Source organism: Heloderma suspectum, chromosome 16 (assembly GCF_057233095.1).
Source record: "Heloderma suspectum isolate Gila_16-S chromosome 16, 16-S_ref, whole genome shotgun sequence".
Lineage (NCBI taxonomy): Eukaryota > Metazoa > Chordata > Lepidosauria > Squamata > Helodermatidae > Heloderma > Heloderma suspectum.
In genome coordinates this window covers 5,521,502-5,540,622 of record NC_139473.1, presented here as the reverse complement: position 1 = coordinate 5,540,622, position 19,121 = coordinate 5,521,502, and the positions used below count along the sequence as shown (strand labels likewise).

Here is a 19,121-nt window from a genome sequence, read left to right as displayed (position 1 = left end):
ATTGAAGTACTTCCATAGAGTGACAACATTCAATATATTTTTTGCTCGTTCTGCGTATCTTAAGGCAGAGCAATTTGGGCTAGGGGTGTTGTGTTATAAAGCCAGAATTAACAACCAATCAATGTGGATTAAGATCGAAAAGTGATGAATTCAAGTTGGTGTCAATCTTTCCGCGTTCCTACCTTTTTAAGCAGATCTCTGGCTTCTTGTGTGAGGTAGGGAGGCAAATTGAGTTTACACTTGAGAATCTTGTCAATAGTTTTCTTTCGGTTCTCCCCAGTAAATGGGGGCTGGAGAACACCATTGTATGTGGGAGATGGACAGAAAGAGAGAGAGGGAAGGGAAGAGAGCAGTAAGGAACTGTGCACAATAAAGTAAAATTTCCACATAAAAATAAACTCTCTCCTTCCCTATCTTGCCTAAAAATAAAAAGCAGTCTTGTTCAAACAATTTCCAAACAAAGCCATGATGAAAAGAGAGCCCAAATGCACAGCTTTGGAAGTAGTTAGTGCAGGCAAGGAGTTAGTTCAATTCCTGGACTGCCACACAATGGAAAAAGCAGTGGCGGTTTTTTAAAATTAACGTAACAGATTCAAGTCTGAATGCCCTTCCAGGCTGAAAGCTCACATGGTAGCTTTGGGCAGGTCATTTGCTTGCCACTCAAAGTCAGTTCAGCCAATGAAGGAGAACTGGGAGTGATGACATCACTCGCTCTTCTACAACAGGAAGGGAGGCAGAGAAGCTGGTTTTGCAGCCACAGCCATACAGTGAAGTCCTGCCCTTCCTCGCGAGCCTAAAGAAGCACTTTGCATAACAAACTACAAATGACACTAATCTGCCACAACAAAGCCAGCACCAGGATTATGAGCCAGTAGCTAAGAGGCCGGCAGACCAGCTCTCTCTCCTCCCAGTCGTGCCTCCCTCCAAACAAGAACGTTCTGCTCCATCACCGTTGCGCGTGCCCCTCCGGGACAAAATGAAGGACTAAATTCGACTTCCCCAACCTGTTGCCTTTCCAGACATTTTGGACTACATCATCCCTGACCACGGGCCATGCCAACAAGAGCTGGCGGGACTTGAAGCCCAAACCGTCTTGAGGGCACCACACCAGGGGAGGCTGGACAAAATCACTGTCCTGCTCAGCAAAGGCCCCGCAAAGTCTGTGGCTCAGCAGGGTTTTCAAAACGTGCAGAGGCAGCACTGTAGGTGCCTGGACCTCGCCGGGTGCTGGCCACACATTCCTAGCCATAGGTACATGAAGTGCCATGCAGGTAGTAGGGTAGCCTTGCCCAACTTGGTGGCCTCCAGATGTGTTTGACTGCAACTCCCATAATTCCCGGGTTGGGGAGGGCAGCAACACAGGCTTTGAGACAATGTTTCCCTTGTGGCACAGAAGGTTTTTAAAATGCATGCAGTTCATAAGTGTGCACCTACTGCTCCAGTCAGCATGTCATACATTAATGCCCCCAAACTCCACCAGTCCACAGCACGGTTGTGCCCACTCCTCATCAAGATTTCAGGGGCCCTAGAAGGACAAAAGAAACCAAGCACACACAAAGAGCAACATTTTACACAACAGGTAACAGACAGCATGAAGAAGCATAATGATCATGCAGTGTTCTGCAGGAAAAGCTGAAATATATTGGTGTACCTTTTTTTCACTCTCAGACAGGCTTGTCAACAGCCACTCACCCATGGTGAGTAAAAGTTGCCACCAGGTGACTCGACAATAGCGCTTGTAAACTGACAGCGCTGTATACAAGAATCCAGGTTTAATATCAGCTTCCCCTACAACATAAAGTTGACCTGTTGCCAACATGACCTTCGTTTAATGTAACCTGCAGCTGACTTCAGGTCAGTGAAAACCAAATACTTGACAGGAATGTAGAAATTCCAAAATTAGGAATTTGGAGTCACTGGGTCTTGCATGGACAGTTGTAAGGTTGCACCAGATAAACAGGTGTCACTTTATGCTCTGTGGATCAAGAGACAGCTGTTACACTTTTTATGAGCCATAAAGCAAAACTGTTTTTCAACAGAGCTGTGTGGGATTATGGGATATGTATGCTTAGTGATATCACAAAATCAGACCAAGTCAGATTTTCAGGTTACTCCACAGTTTGCTTTGTGGGTCATAAAACACCTGATCACTGCCTCTAGATCCACGGGGCATAAGGTGCAACGACTGTTGACCTGGTGCAGCCTTAGAATTCTTCAAGCATACCCAGTTACTCCAAATTCCTAAATTCAGGATTCCTAAATCCCTAACAGGTAGCTGATTTTTGCTGAGCTGAAGTCAGCTGCACGATATCAGACCACCAAGCAGCATAAATGACTAACAGGAATCTGCAGGAAGGGAACCTAGTAACTATCTTTAAGGGCAACTTAAATAGAATGTATAGATCAATTTACAAAGGCTGGTCTAAGAGGGATTTCTCCAACCCTCCTTTCATATATAAACAACTTAGTTCAAATCCTATGGAGTCCCCAACCTTTCTGGAATTTTGAGAATTTTGGAATTTTGAGAGTGCTGTAAGCTCTCTCCAAAAACAGCTGCAAAGGCGGGGGGGGGGGGGGGGGCCCTCCCTATTCACAAGATGGCTACCAGGGTAGGTCTGGCCAGTAACAAAATACTCTGATAAGGCAAACTGATAAGACTAAAAGAAAGGTAACTTGCCCAAGAACCTGAGTACACAGCAGAGGTGGGCAGCTGAGCGCCAAAACACAGAACCACACTTTGGAAAACAAATAAAGATGGCACTGGAGGGCAGCACTTCGCTTTGCAGCATGCCAGCCTCCCAGTTAAAAACAAAACAAAATTAAGTAACAAAAAAATCTTAAGGGGCAGCAGGAAACCTGGAGGAACAGTGAGCCTGGTGGCAACCAAGAGAGGAGGCCGCAGGCACGTTGATGCTCATGGGCACCATGCTGGAGATCCCAACCCTATGGGGTCAGCATCCTCCTCTGAGGGTAAAACTGTAAACATTCATGTAACTTGCTCAGAGCACTATGGACAGGCTAGGCCAAAAAACAACAACACCCAAATATTGAGCTAAGTTTTAAAAAGGTAAAGTTTAGCCATTACCCCCAGACCAGAGTAATACTTTTCTGTTTCATCATGCGGGCTCACATGTATTCTATTGTCCCACAGAACGTATGCGTGACAGTTCCATCATGAATGGATTCTTTACACAGTCCAAAATCAGTAAGCTTAACGTGACCTAAAAAGGAAACAAAAACAAAAAAAAGAGGCGGGGGGAGAACAGCTTGTTGTTATAACAAGTAGCATTTGAGAGTGAAGCAACATATCAAACACAATAATTTACATACTTCATTTATAACCTGCCTTTCAGCTCAAATACTCCAAGGCAGGTAATATAACACAACCTACCCCAACCTCCCACGGCTCCTAAATGCGTGGTGGCCTATAAATATGTTAGCTTGCTTTCTAAAGGTTGAAAGAGATGCAGGCAAGCTGCTGAAGGAGGGACACAGGGGCTACAGCAGAAAAGGCCCTGCTCCTAACAGAAGATAATCTAGATTTCACAAATGACAATTCCAGTAACAGACATTAGAGGCCTCAACCACATGAGGTGGGAGAGCTCATAAAGATGACAATGCTCTCTAAGATAACCTTGACCCAAGCTGCATAGAGTTTCAAAGTTTAACATGAGCACATTGAACCAAGCCTGGAATCTAACTAGAAGCTCCTTCGAAACTAATAATGGTTTATAACAATAAGCAATTCCCTCACGTAGCTCACACAACAATGTTTTTTGTCCTAGCATCTCACACCAGAGTTCTGTTAAACCAACATGGAAGCAGCACTATAAGACTTGCCGCCGAGAAAGCTCACTGCTGCGTTTCTAACCTTGATGGTTGAGCATGATGTTTTCTGGCTTTAGGTCTCGGTAGATGATGCCCTTCTGATGCAAATGCCCCAAAGCCATCGAGATTTCAGCCAAGTAGAAGCTGCAAGGGAAAGTTTTCTTAGGAGATAAAGTGCAGAGAACTATACGTTGCATCTCAGTGCAACAACTCTATGTGGCTCAATATTCAGACATCACACTGAAACATGGTCTGCACAAAGTATAGTATAGAACAGGGGTCCCCAAACATTTTGGGCTGGTGGACATTTGGAAATTGGAGGGAGTGTCGTCGGTGTTCTCACAAAATGGCTGTCATGAGAGACAGCTTAGCCATTCATAAAATGGCTGCCATAGTGGGCACAGCTAATCACAAAACATTCATTTCCCAGAAAATGAATTGGTGAGCCTAAAAGAAAAGTAACTTGGCCAAGAACCTAAGTACAAGGCAGAGGTGGGGTCTGAGCTCCAAAATACAAAACCAGGTTTCTGAACCCAAATAAAGATGGTGCCGGAGGGCAGCTCTTTATTTTCAACAAGTTAGCCTCCCGTTTATTTATTTTTAATTTTAAAATCTTAAGAAAATAAACATCAGAAGGAATACAATGTTGGAGTCCCCAGCTTTAGATTCTGAGTCACAGTTTGTGCTTCCAGAATGATCTAACAAATCAAGGGTTAGGGTGTTTGTTGTTTATGTAAAAAAAAATTATATATTTTTTCCATCTGCTCACTACTCCAGGCTTTAGGTGCAGCAGCCACTGGAGGGAAAGCACCCAGCCATCACGATGGTTTGCCAATTCAGACATTGCAGAAAATTAGATTTAGCACAAACCATGGTCTGCAAAACCAAAAACTACTGTTTGTGAAATGCACCAGGTGAAGGAAGGCTGTGTTCGACTCCCATCATTCCTAGGCAGAAGGCTGCACTAAGGGATACGCAGGAGCATAGGCTCAAGTAGAAGGGCCAAAACTGCTTGCTTCTTTGTCCAAAAGGGGAAACCAAAGAAGAGGAATCTCCCCCGCCCCGAACCCCATGCAATCACTACCAGCACCTCCTTTGATTCATCTCCACCCACTCCCAAAAAATCAAGGCAGGCAACAGCAGCAAACAAAGAGAGCTTTTGGTCCACAAGGTTCAAAATCTGTGGGAGGGAGGATCCACAAAGAGAACTTGTCCACTACTGAAACCTCTCTGATGATAACTACCTCGCTGGGTCTCTCCCAAAGAACAAGGGCCAAGATCCACAGACAGTGGGCTTCAGACATGTTTCTTAAACAGCAGCTTCCCCACCACCACCTTCTGAGATCTAGAGGGCTTTCAAAAGCAGTTTGGGGTATGTAAGGGAGGTCTGTGGTAGAAAGAAAGAAACCCAAAACATACCACTAAGCATGGGGGGGGGGGGGAGACATGTCGACGTGCTCTGTGCCCAATTGGCACTCTGACAGTTGGAAGGAGGGGCATGGAGGCTTGCTCTCATCTTGGAACTCCACCAGCTCCAAGCTAGACAGATTTTCCCCTGAACTCATGCTGTGTTTCACAGATCACAGCACAAGGTCAGGGACAAGGCCCTGCTCCTTGGCCGGAGGGAGATGCTGGCAATAACAAAATTCTTGTGGCCAGTCAAGCAAGCCAGAGTGCCAGGAAATGACCTAATGCCATTCACCTCATCTACCAGCAGGAGAGGATGCCCAGAAAAGACACGATTCTATGCTACTAACTTGAGAAATCTTTCAATAGAACCCTCTTTCTTAGCCTAGTCTTATAAATTCTGGAAGGACCCTTGTTTCACTTACCAAGCTGTGTCTTCCATAAATATCCCCTCTCTCTCCAACTGCATGAACAGTTCTCCTCCTTCAACAAAGAGGGGGATGGGGACAAAAGGAGAGAAAGACAAATAAGAAATAAATCATCTTTCTGCCACACTGCTAGTAAATTAATATAAGATAGAAGTCATAAGACTCAGGGATGTGAATGGTTAGATTCTGGAGGAAGATTATAAACTAACTATCCCAGAAGCATGTTGACTCAATGGGTACATTCAGAATAGTCTGTCCTGTTAATTTTAGGAGGGGACCATGATTGTTTTACACTCATGGACTATTTTGAAAAAAGTAGCCATTGGAAGCTGATTCTGCCGGCTACAATGATATAGCTATTCTGAAAAAATTTCTCCGGTTGTTATCAATTGTGTTTCTACTTCGCATGTTTGACTTATATTTAGTAAACAAAAGTGTAAAAGTAAAGCATGTTACTTTTACAGACTATCTAAACATCTAAAACATAGTTGTTTTTTAAAAGATAAAATCAGTTGGAACTATTTGATTAGAGAGAAAAACCAATAAAGTGTATTTAGTGTGGCTTAAACATTATACGCAAATTCAAAACTTTACTTATACTTGTATCTATTTTAAGACATGGTAACTCAAAAGCATACATGTCCCTCCCATTATATAGATTTTAAGAAAGAAGTTAAGGCACTGAAAACTAATTACAGCATGCTGGAAGAGCTGTGGGTGTAAATACATAGGGTAGTATCCAAAGTTAATCCAACATAGAGTAAACCCATTGAAAAGAATGAGACTTGAATCACTCACAACTAATTTAAGTCCTGATTCATTTCAATGGGCCTACTCTGTGTAGGACTAACACTGGACACTACTCATATTTTTCAGTATAGTCACACGAAAAAATATTTACAGCTTTTATTTTGCATCCATTCTAATTGCCCAATCTGATCTGCATCATGCTCATCCATTACGTTACTAATTCATTTTATGGAACAATGAATTTCTAAAAACTAGAAATTTTTCCATGGACAAATACAGCAGTGGAAAATTTTCTGCGGAAAAGATTCCACCCCACCTTGTAGGCTGACTACAACAGCAGAATCCACATTGTGATTCTCAGCTGAATCCTTACCACTGAGATACTCAAGGATGAGGTAGAGTTTTCCACCAGTCTGAAAGGCATAAATCAAGTCAACGATGAATGGATGCTTGACTTCCTCCAAGATGTTCCGCTCTGCTTTTGTATGAGCTGTGTCTTTTGCATTTCTAACAATCATTGCCTAAAGAGCAGAGACATCAAGAATAAAGGCCATGTTCTAAAAACTGCACCGTTATGAAATTATAGAAGTCTGCAACATAAACTCTCCAAAGCAGAGCATTAACAGTTGCAGGTATCAACTGAAGTTGACAGACCCAATGGATCAATTCACATGTAACCCAACCATAGTTTAGGGGGCCATCTTGGGCTTGCTCGCTCCCTCCTCTTCCTCCCCCATCCCTGGTTTACAGAAAGCTGAAGCTTGACATAACATAGTCTGCCTGGTTTAGATGTAAAGAGCAAAAAACAGTTTGCCGGCAAACCAGAACTGCAAACCATGATTTGATGTTCATTTTCAGTTCTTGGTTATGCAAGCCATGATTTGTCCAGTTTGGAAGTAATGGTAAATTATTGTTTGATGTGAACCACGAAGAGCATCTAAGTATGTGGAGAGAGAAAGATAAGGAAGTGCAGGATCCTGAGGCATGGCTTGGGTATTACATGTGAACCAAGTCTATGCAGTAAAAGAATACACGTTCTAGGCTGATGCTTGCTACTGGCAAGCAAACTCTGAAGACAGACAACATTCCCTTGTTTGCTCTCAATCTAAAATTTGAAAGTCTTCTCACCAGTATGTGGCAACACACCATCTGGAAAGCTCCTATTGCTCCTCCAATTCTTCTCTCATTTACCTAGACTCCAATGAAGATTCTCACTTCTTCCACTATAAGTTCTTTTTTCTATTTCTTACCCTTTTCCTCCTTTTGCACTTCTCTTTTGCATTCCTTGTTAGAAGGCAGTCAATGACAAAGGGAATGATCCAGCACATGGTTAAATGTGTGCTTAAATCTCTTCTATCTCAAATTAATGGGATTAAGTGGTTCACCTTTGCTGGATCGTGCCCAGAGAAATTTGTTTCAACAGATTGATATGCGCTGGACAACACTTAAAAATACAAGTCAAAGGTTCTGCAATTTACAGAGTTTGCTATTCTACTGTATTATGGCATCCAATAAGTAAGAATGCTTGTCAGAATAACTAACTGATCCTCCCGCACGTAACCATGTATGTGCAAACAAATGATGAATTTTGCAAGAACTTGAGAAACAGACAATACATTGACAGCTACTGGAGACTTCTAAAATGAAGGCTAAATCTACAGAGTTTCGATTATACAAAGCCGTCTTTTTCCATATCAGACTAGGTGCTGATATATAGCCCAATATTGTCTCCTCCAGCATCCCCCAACCTGGTGCCCTCCAGATGTAGTCCAACACATCTGGAGAGCACCAGGTTGGGGAAGGTTTGTCTATGCTGACTGGCAGTGGTTCTACAAGCCAGAGAAACATCTTTCCCAATACCCACTCCCTGGTCCTCTTTTTAAACTGGAGATTGTTGTTGTTGTTCAGTTGTTAAGTTGTGTCTGACTCTTCGTGACCCCATGGACTATAGCACACCAGGCCTTCCTGTCCTCTGCTCTCTCCCGGAGTGTGCTCAAATTCATATTCATTGCATCGGTGATGCTATCCAGCCATCTCATCCTCTGCCGTCCCCTTCTCCTTTTGCCTTCAATCTTTCCCAGCATCAGGGTCTTTTCCAGGGAGTTTTCTTTTCGCATTAGGTGGCCAGAATATTTGAGCTTCAGCTTCAGTATCTGTCCTTCCAATGAGCACTCAGGGTTGATTTCCTTTAGGATGGACTGATTTGACCTCTTTGCAGTCCAGGGGACTCATAAGAGTCTTCTCCAGCACCACAGTTCGAAGGCAACAATTCTTTGGCGCTCAGCCTTCGTTATAGTCCAGCTCTCACAGCCATACGTTGCTACTGGGAAAACCATAGCTTTGATTATACGAATCTTTGTCGGCAAGGTGATGTCTCTGCTTCTTACTGTGCTGTCTGGGTTTGCCACAGCTTTCCTCCCAAGGAGCAAGCGTCTTTTAATTTCATGGCTACAGTCACCATCTGCGGTGATCTTGGAGCCCAAGAAAATAAAATTTGTCACTGCTTCCATTTCTTCCCCTTCTATATGCCAGGAAGTGATGGGGCCAGATGCCATGATCTTAGTTTCTTTAATGTTGAGTTTCAAACCAGCTTTTGCACTCTCCACTTTCACCATCAACAAGAGGCTCTTGAGATCCTGTTCACTTTCTGCCATTAGGCTGGTATCGTCTGCGTATCTGAGGTTGTTGATAATTCTCCCAGCAATCTTAATTCCGAGCTGTGATTCATCCAACCCAGCGTTTCTCATGATGTACTCTGCATATAAATTAAATAAGCAGGGTGACAATATACAGCCTTGTCGTACTCCTTTCCCAATTTTGAACCAATCGGTTGTTCCATGTCCGGTTCTTACTGTTGCTTCTTGACCCTCGTACAGGTTTCTCAGGAGACAGGTAAGGTGGTCTGGTACTCCCATCTCTTGAAGAATTTGCCAGAGTTTGTTGTGATCCACACAATCAAAGGCTTTAGCGTAGTCAATGAAGCAGAAATAGATGCTTTTCTGGAATTCTCTTGCTTTCTCCATGATCCAGCGAACATTGGCGATTTGATCTCTAGTTCCTCTGCCTGTTCGAAACCCAGCTTGTACTTCTGGTAGTTCTCGGTTCACATGCTGCTGAAGCCTACCTAGCTTGTAGGATTTTGAGCATAACCTTGCTGGCATATGAAATGAGCGCAATTGTACAGTAGTTTAAACACTCTTTGACATTGCCCTTCTTTGGAATTGGAATGTAAACTGACCTTTTCCAGTCTTGTGGTCACTGTTGAGTGTTCCAAATTTGTTGGCATATTGAGTGCAGCACTTTAACAGCATCATCTTTTAGGATTTTAAATACCTCAGCTGGAATACTGTCATCTCCACTAGCTTTGTTGTTACTAATGCTTCCTAAGGCCCACTTGATTTCACTCTCTAGGATGTCCGGCTCAAGTTCAGTGACTACACTATCATGGCTATCAGGGACATTCAGATCTTTCCTGTATAGTTCTTCTGTGTATTCTTTCCACCTCTTCTTAATCTCATCTGCTTCTGTTAGGTCCCTGCCTTCGTTGTCTTTTATCATGCCCGACTTTGCACAAAACATTCCCTTGAGATCTCCAATTTTCTTGAAGAGATCTCTAGTCTTTCCCATTCTGTTGTTTTCCTCGATTTCTTTGCATTGTTCATTTAAGAAGGCCTTCTTGTCTCTCCTTGCTATTCTCTGGAACTCTGCATTCAGTTGGGCATATCTTCCCCTTTCACCCTTGCTTTTCTCTTCCCTTCTTTCCTCAGCTACTTGTAAAGCCTCCTCAGACAGCCACTTGGCTTTCTTGCATTTCTTTTTCTTTGGGATGGATTGAGTTCCTTCCTCCTGAACAATGTTACCGACCTCCGTCCGTAGTTCCTCAGGCACTCTGTCTATCAGGTCTAGTCCCTTAAATCTATTCCTCACTTCCACTGTATATTCATAAGGGATTTAGAGCATACCTGAATGGTTTAGCGGTTTTCCCGACGTTCTTCAATTTAAGCCGAAATTTTGCAAGAAGCAGCTCATGATCTGAGCCACAGTCAGCTCCAGGTCTTGTTTTTACTGACTGTAAGGAGCTTCTCCATCTTTGGCTGCAAAGGACATCATCCATCTGATTTCGATATTGACCATCTGGTGATGTCCATGTGTAGAGTCGCCTCTTGTGATATTGGAAAAGAGTGTTTGCTATGATTAGCGTGTTCTCTTGGCAAAACTGTATTAGCCTTTGTCCTGCTTCGTTTTGTACACCAAGGCCATGCTTGCCTGTTATCCCGGTGATTTCTTGACTTCCTACTTTAGCATTCCAATCCCCTATGATGAAGAAGACATCTTCTTTGGGTGTTAGTTCTAGAAGGTGTTGTAGGTCTTCATAGAACCAATCAACCTCAGCTTCTTCGGCCTCAGTGGTTGGGGCATAGACTTGAACTACTGTGATGTTGAATGGTTTGCCTTGGATTCGTACTGAGATCATTATGTCATTTTTGAGATTATACCCCAGTACTGCTTTTCCCACCCTTTTGTTGACTATGAGTGCTACTCCATTTTTCCTAAGGGATTCTTGCCCACAGTAGTAGATATGATGGTCACCTGAATTAAATTTGCCCATGCTTGTCCATTTTAGTTTGCTGATTTCCAAGATGTCGATGTTCAGTCTTGCCATCTCATGTTTGACCACCTCCAGCTTACCTTGATTCATTGATCTTACATTCCAGGTTCCTCAACAATATTGTTCTTTACAGCATCGAATTTTCTTTTCACCACCAGACACATCCACAGCTGAGTGTCCTTTCGGCTTTGGCCCAGCCGCTTCACTCTTTCTGGCGCTACTTGCTCTTCCCCAGTAGTATGTTGGACACCTTCTGACCTGAGGGTCTCATCTTCCGGCGTCATCTCTTTTAGCCTTGTGATACGTTCCATGGGGTTTTCTTGGCAAGAATACTGGAGTGGGTTGCCATTTCCTTCTCCAGTGGACCACATTTTGTCAGAACTCTCCGCCATGACCTGTCCATCTTGGGTGGCCCTGCACAGCATAGCTTATGGCTTCACTGAGTTACGCAAGCCCCTTCGCCACAACAAGGCAGTGATCCATGGATTAAAGCTGTGACTTTCCACATGCAAAGCAGGGGCCTTACCACTGTGCTCCCTCAAAGGCGGTTCCTCCTCTTTTACAGCTGAAGCCAACTCACCTTTTTAAGCACCTTCATGGCAAAAATCTTCCCAGTGTTTGCTCCCGTTACTTTTCGAACTTGAAAAACCTGCCCAAAACATTTTTCAAAGGAGAAGAATTAAATGCAGTTTTTAAAAGGTTAGCAGTCACTGTAATGGTCAAGCGTTTAAAATGCTTCCATTGCCAGTGAGCAACAAAAACGAGTTCTTGGATTTGAAGTCACTCCTGAAATACCAACAGTCACAGACACTGCCAACATGGTCTCCTACAGCCCTGGGCTCATGTCACTTAGCAAGCTGCTACTGTACTGTCTTCACTCTTTAAGTAATAAATACATTTAAGGCGCAACCCTATGTATGTTTAGACAGAAAAAAGTCCTACAAATGCTGGCCAGGGAAAGCTGGGAGTTATCGGGCTTTTTTCTGTCTAAACATGCATAAGGTTGTGACCTTACTCATAAACCGCCCATCAGGAAGTGAACTCTCATGATGTCTTCTAAATTGACTATTAAGCTGGCTGGGAGATTCTGGGAGTTGTAGTCCAACCCATCTGGAGGGCATCAGGATGGGAAAGGAGGATGTAGGTGGACAGCATCATGGAACTACCCACTGGCCATGCAGGACCACACACGAAACTGACCACCCGAGGGTCAGTCTCTGGAACAGTTTCACATCTGACTCCTGGCATATTATTTCTTATATTTCATGCATTTATTAACATTTAAACATTGCCTTATTTGCTAGAAAGACATCAAGATGGTGCATGACAATGTAAAAGAATAAAACCTTAAAACAATTTTTAAAAAAGGGTTGGATCCCGATCTACGTTGGATCAACGGCACTAGCAGTTGTGGACTTCCCCACCTCCTCCATCCCAGGGTAGCCCCTCCAAGCCTCTGAAAATGCTACACAGAGTCTGGAAACCTTGCTGAATGGGATGAGCTGCAGTGTGTTTGCGGGGGGTGGGGGGGAATAGTCTGAAAGCTGAGCCCTTCCTCTCATGGAAAGCAGATCTTGGATCCAATTCAAAAAACATTTAAAAAGGAAGAACGTTAAAGCATTAAAACTATGTAACTTACAAGGCTGAATTAAAAAGAAGCATCATGTGCTTTCTAAAGGCCAAGAGAGCGAGGGTCAACCATAGTTCTACTATTTCAGAACGGCACAGGAGAAAACCCTTTATCTTGTAAGCTGCCCAAAGAACTTGTTATATGGCAGCCTATATAGTATGCATAAATGACTGGTAATAGGCAGAGGAAGAACGCTCATAAGATGGTTACACAGGAAGGTAACGCAGGAAGCTGCCTTAAACTGAGTTGGATGAGCAGTCCACCCAACTCAATACTGTCTACACCAGTGGTAGGCAACCTGGTGTTCTCTGGATGTTCTGGATCAGCAAAATCCCTTCCCATTTGCCATGCTAGCTGAGGCTGATGGGAGTTATAGTCCAAAACATCTGGAAGACACTACCTACCCCTGGTCTACACTGACTGGATGCAGATCTTCTGGGATCTGCCTTTCCTAGGCCTACTTGGAGATGGAAGCTGGGACCCTTGGCATGCAAACCATGTGCTCTACCACTGAGCTGTTCCCACTGGCCAGCAGCCACAAGAAAAAATTTGAGGAATGCTCCATCACAAAACTCTCTCAAGAACATGCACCACGTTGCCTCCAACACCAGAGGCTCCTGAGTCAAGGCTTCTTACCTTTCCATAGCCACCTTTCCCAAGAACACGTAGCAGCTCAAAGCACTCTGGGCGTATCTTTTCGGGACCTCTGTTAACACTTGTTTCTGAAATCTCAAATTTTTCACAATGCTCCATGCCACTAACAACAACAAAAAAAAGGACACAAAATTAGCGTGTCCCTTAAAACAATACAAGGGTAGTATCCAATAGTGCTGCAGTGCTCGCTCTCAATCTGCTATGCAAACAGGATCTACTGCTCGGGCAATGGGGAGCTAGCGGTTCAGGAAGCCACCCTAGGAACAAATGGAAGCACTTGTTTCGGAATTGGGACAGGTCAGCAGAGCTTCCTTTTGTAAGCTCTGCTGACCTGCCCCACTCCAGAAACAAGCACTTCCACTGGTTTCTGGTTGTTGTTAGAACTGCTAGGTCCCCATTGGATCCTGTTAGCACGCAGGCAGTGCTGGATACTGCCTTAAGAGCATTAACTACTCAATTATATATATAGACTGCCAATTATATAGTCTCCCCGTAAGATGACCTGTAGAAACATGAAGCAATTTCTAGAAAAATGAACACAAGTTTATACCAATCAGATCTGCAGAATATAATGAATTCCCCATTATGTTTCTAACTCCACAGTGTAAACAAAACGTTTATATACTGCCCTTGAAACCAGGACATAATTTCAAAGTACATTTCTTTTGTATGAGTTCTAAATAATTTGAAATATTCCAGGTTACAAAACATGTTTAAAAAAGTGAGGTGGAGAAGGTTTGGAAAGCCATATAAATAACTTTAAAAATCAGGCAGCTGAGAGAATTTTGCACACACTTGTGCCAATCCTGACTTCTCCATATGCTCAAATGGGCACACACACACACACAGACAGCTGAACGTCCTATCAGCACTCTAATAATGGGGGGGGGGGGAGAGACACAGATGTGAGTACTGCTGGAGAACAATGCCATCTGAAGAGAGGGCAAATCTTTGCACAAAGGGGAAAGAGATGTCTGCCTTGAGGCCCAAATGCCAAAGATTCCTTCCCCACTAGAATAAAGCATTTTGGGCAACTGGGATAACAATCCATGAAGCCCATTCTCATGTATGAAATGCCCCCTGCTGGATTAGGACAATAAGTTTAGCTCATGGTATTTGTCTGCTTGTCTAGCTTACTCTATGGCTAGGTTCACAGAACACAACCCACACTCAAGGTTGAGTATGGGTTGAGTGTGGGTTGTTGTTGAACCATGTGTTGTGTTGGGTGAACCCAGCTGCATTAACAAACCATGGTTTGTTAATTACGAACAACCCATGAAGAGAACCCATGGTTTGTTGACAGGTGGTGAACTGTAGGTTGTTTATAGTTAGGAAACCATGGTTTGTAGTGCAGCTGGGTTCACACAACACAACAACCCACAATTCAATCCATACTCACCCTTGAGTGTGGATTGTCATGTTGTGTGAACCCAGTCCATGTGTAAGTACTCATGCTGAATTACAATATTCGGCAACTGTTGGACTCTACGGTCATATGTGGCCTCCTGAATAGCATTGTCTTGCCAACTGAAAGACAAGGGAGAAATGGCTGTTCCTTACAACTAGCATGGCAGGTGCCCTGCACAAAGAAGCCCTTCCACAGAAGTAGTTGCTGAGTGGGATCTGGACCCATCAGGACAGAACACAGAAAAAAAGTTAACCTGACTACTTGAAACTAAAAGCTTCAAAGGCGCCCACATGGTTGCATAGTTCAATTATTATGCTGCTCCGTTAACAGCTCATGCCAGCTGCAGTCCACCCGGAGAACAGCCTTCAGTGTGGTGGCTCCCTTTATATGGAACTCCCTGCCTCTAGAGGTCAGGCAGGCACCAACATTGTGCTGTTTTCGGCACCTCCTGAAAACATATTTATTTCAAGAAGCCTTCCTCGGTTGACCAGCCAGTTTTAAAAACTTTTAATATGGTGTTTTTATTATTTTTTAAAATCTTTTTAACTATTATTGTTCATTGCTCCAGAATCTGTTTAAATGTGAGGCAGTATACAAATGTAATGAATGTATGGTATGGTATGGTATGGTATGGTATGGTATGGTATGGTATGGTATAGCTGGAAGGCACTTTTGAGGTCATCTAATCCAGCCCTCCTGCACAATGCAGGAGACTAATACAGCATCCCTGACAAGAGGGCCAGCCAGAGAGCCTCCTGCCTCTCGAGGCAGTCTGTTCCATTGTCGAACAGCTCTTCTTACCATAAATATGTTTACCATAATGAAGTTTATGACCAGTGCTACCTGGCCTCATGCATCAACTTAGAAGAACTGTTTTGTGTTTTCTCTTCCAACTGTACCCAGCACACGGACTGGTTTCCAGTTTATGAACTTACAGCTCGTATGCGCCGACTCCACCATGGTCCATGCTTTCACTTAAGTGACCCTAAAAACAAAACATAAGAAAAAAGTGCACGACTGTAAACAAGAATGGTTTAGAAAGCGCAACAAGTTTTTGTTAAACATTAACCCGAGTTTTTAAGACTGACAGCACTGCAAGGCTGCATACAGATCTTACATAAGCACTGTCAGCAGCAAGGTATGGTAATTCCTATGCTGGGTTTTTGTGAAACATCCACAGCATTCTACGGGAGAGTTGCCAGAACCTCCAAATAGCAGCACAGGGACTCGGCCCTCTTTAGCCAACTGCACTGTTACCCAATTCCATATGATACCTGCAGTCACAGATTTAACTCCAATAATGAACCTTTTCTAAACTTTACAGAGAAACGTTTTAACATTTTTATTTCAAGATAAATGAACATCTGTTTTACTGTAAAATTTATACAATGCCCACCATGTTCACACAGGGCTGGTGTTGCACTGTGAGTTGTGCAAAACAGCTGTTTCCTGCCCTTCCCTCTGCACTGAAGCCCTCTGAGGGTCAGGGTATCTTCAGGAAACGCCTAGGTTGTGGCACAAGGAGTTGCAGTATGAGTGGAGAAATCACTGAAAGTCAGCTGAAGACAAACCGTCTCTTAAGTTGTCTCCAAAGCCTGGTTTAAAGCCAACGATGGTCAGAATTAACTTCAGTAACATACATAATGCTACACCACAGTTAATTCTGAGAAGGGACAGCTGAGTCTTCAGGGGGCACCTGGTATCTCAACCACAGGTAAGAAATGAGAAAACTTGTTTGCACCAGACCACATAATAAAAACATAGGCATCACCTATGAATTCTTCCATGTTTCTACTTGTTTAGTTCCCCTAATGTTTGTTGAAATGTATCATGTCTATAGGGTTGTTGTCTTTTTATTGTATACAGCAGCATTCACTTGCAGGCTGAAATGGTACAGCCCCCTAAATGACCTTCTTTTCTGTTGCTTGTGAAAACTAGCCTTACTATATCACACATGAACAGGAGACTACAGTAAAAAGAAGGGTTAAACCCACTAATATTCTTTGGCCCTTCATTTGTGGACTATGGACTTTGGATCCATAGTCCATCACAAGCCGTGCTTGGTGTAGCTCATGCACAATGAAAGATCAAGTTAGGGAGCAATCCTATGGCTACTAAACACAGTCTAGAGGACCAAAGGATTTTTCGGTTTCTGGGAACTGAGGTTGGAGCCAGGGCTCCGAATACAGTTCTCAGAAACCACGCTCCCTGCCCTCTCCCCCTCATAGCCAACACAGTTCTCTCCATACCGGCTACGTCTCCATGCTTGGAAATGGAGCGCAGAGATGGGGGAAAGGGGGCGGTCCCAGGGGAGGGGAGGAAACCACAGGAACTGCTTTACACAGCTTCCAATGCGCCACATGGCCTCCTTCCCTTCCCCTCCCTCAAGCCGCAGCTAGACAGCTGAAATTGGCCCTCTAGCCAAAAATGCAGGGCGGCTGGAGCACGGAGGTGAGGATCACCTCCAAGCTACAGCTGCCCTGCACTGGATACTCCGCGGCCTCCAACTTTGGAGGCTGCAGCATATCTCAATTGTGCCCTTAGGCATTTTCTGCATTACAGATGCAGAATGAGGCATTACATATGCAGGTATACATGCCCCTCCTCCCACACACCCCTCCTCTCCCACACTATCCGTAACGCGATGGTGTTTAGGTCTCCCTAAATATCAAGAGACTCTGTATGTACAATTCTATTGCCTTGCCACCAGCACTGCAACACTCCCCCATGCAACACAGTTACAACTATTATCAGGAGTGCAAGACTTCAAGCGCTCGAAAAAAATAAAAATACATCAAGCCTGCTGACTGGTATCTGGGTTAAGGCAGAGGTCAGGAAGCAGGTTTCTGCCCTACCTTAGGAAAGCCTTGCCAGTTCTGGAGTTTTGCAAAAACATTTGCACCTGACTTCTGCTAACAACTAGGGTAGTGCTTGATCATATATTCAAGCCACACTGGAACTACACACGCATACATCACTGGTGAGATAACTGTCTGACCAACAAATTAAATGTAATAAAAAAATAAATAGGCCACATATGTGAGAACCTAGAGGCTGAAAGCCTATTTAATCCTGACATGGGCAAGGCACAATATGACCAAGTTTGAAAAGCTCTGCTACAATGCACAGACAGAACAGATTATTCTACAACTCCGCACGCACAAGCACACATACACACTGAGGGGCTGATGATCGTAAAACAACCTGTTATGCAACACTAGAGTAACCTCATGAACAAGGATCTTGATCTACAAAACCAAATCAGGCCTTAAAGAGTCTGTAGTTGTACAATTAAATAATAGCAGATATTTTACCTTTGCAGGTAAAGCATCGATTCAGAACTCTAAACGAGCATGTGTCTTTAAAAAAAAACTTTATATAAGATGTGTTATATCACAAGTTTGCCTGTTATAAGAACCTCTGCATCTGACATAGTTGCGGGCCTGTGGTGCCACAGTATATAAATACTTGAAAAACAGCCTGTTCTATTGCAGGTACACACTCCTCCAGAATAATCCTAGGAACCTGCAGTATTTCTTGGGTTGCAACAAGGAACTGAAGAGCCCTCATTATGGAAACTACATTAAACTACAGTTGGTATCTGCACACTTGGAGAACCAACAAGGCCCCTACACCAGGGTTGGGCAGAAAGAAGATCTCCAGATGTTTTAGACGTCAACGACCAGCATTCCTGACTATTAGCCATGCTGGCAGGGGCTTTGGGGAGTTGAAGTTCAAAACATCTGGACATCTACCTGCTGCCCACCCCTGTGCTAAACTACCCTACCATGTGACCAGCAAAAGAAGCAGAGAGACTACCCTAGAGGGTCTGACAATCTTGCAGCCAGACCCTATGCATGCTTACTCAAAACTAGGTCCAAGGAAACTTACTGCCAGGCTAGGTGTATATAGGATTACAGTCTCAAGCACTCAAAGTGGGGCACGGTAACACTCTTTGCACTGCCAGGAATAAACTTGTCACACAGCATATGAAGTTCACTGACGCACCAGCACCCCTGCTTACCAAGACCAAAAGCAGCAGCTCCACCACAGAAAAGAGGTCCTCTAACCTGAAAGAACTCCATCCATTTCCCAATACCCCAGAAGGCCATTTCCCCATGTTTAAGAGCCTGTTGAAATGCACATTTTTTTATATAAAATCACCAGACAATCTCTTAAGAGAGCAATCCTATGGCCCTCTAGACAGTGTCTAGAGGGGCAAAGGATTTTTCAGTTTGCGGGACCTGATCTCAGAGCCAGCTCTGTTCCCAGAAACCACACTCCCCTCCCCCTCATAGCCGGTGCAGTTCTTTCCATGCCAGCTACTTCACCGCATTTGGGAACAGAGCGCAGAAAGGGTGAAAAGGGGGCGGTCCCAGGGGTGGGGAGCAGACTGCGGAAGCCTCT

At 43.9% G+C, this 19,121-nt stretch overlaps 1 protein-coding gene across 4 annotated transcripts in view; it reads right to left on the bottom strand.

Annotated features, from left to right (window-relative positions):
* RPS6KB1 (ribosomal protein S6 kinase B1) overlaps positions 1-19,121 on the bottom strand; it is a 35,719-nt gene that overhangs the window by 12,995 nt on the left and 3,603 nt on the right. For all 4 annotated transcript variants that reach the window (XM_084823342.1, XM_084823341.1, XM_084823339.1 and 1 more), the window contains exons 2-10: positions 15,650-15,699; positions 13,289-13,409; positions 11,603-11,671; positions 6,787-6,934; positions 5,661-5,718; positions 3,872-3,972; positions 3,131-3,221; positions 1,435-1,525; positions 183-290 (exon numbers count right to left, since the gene is read on the bottom strand). In XM_084823342.1, coding sequence (XP_084679468.1) covers positions 183-290; positions 1,435-1,525; positions 3,131-3,221; positions 3,872-3,972; positions 5,661-5,718; positions 6,787-6,934; positions 11,603-11,671; positions 13,289-13,409; positions 15,650-15,699 — 837 coding nt within the window. The remainder of the gene's footprint in view (positions 1-182; positions 291-1,434; positions 1,526-3,130; positions 3,222-3,871; positions 3,973-5,660; positions 5,719-6,786; positions 6,935-11,602; positions 11,672-13,288; positions 13,410-15,649; positions 15,700-19,121) is intronic.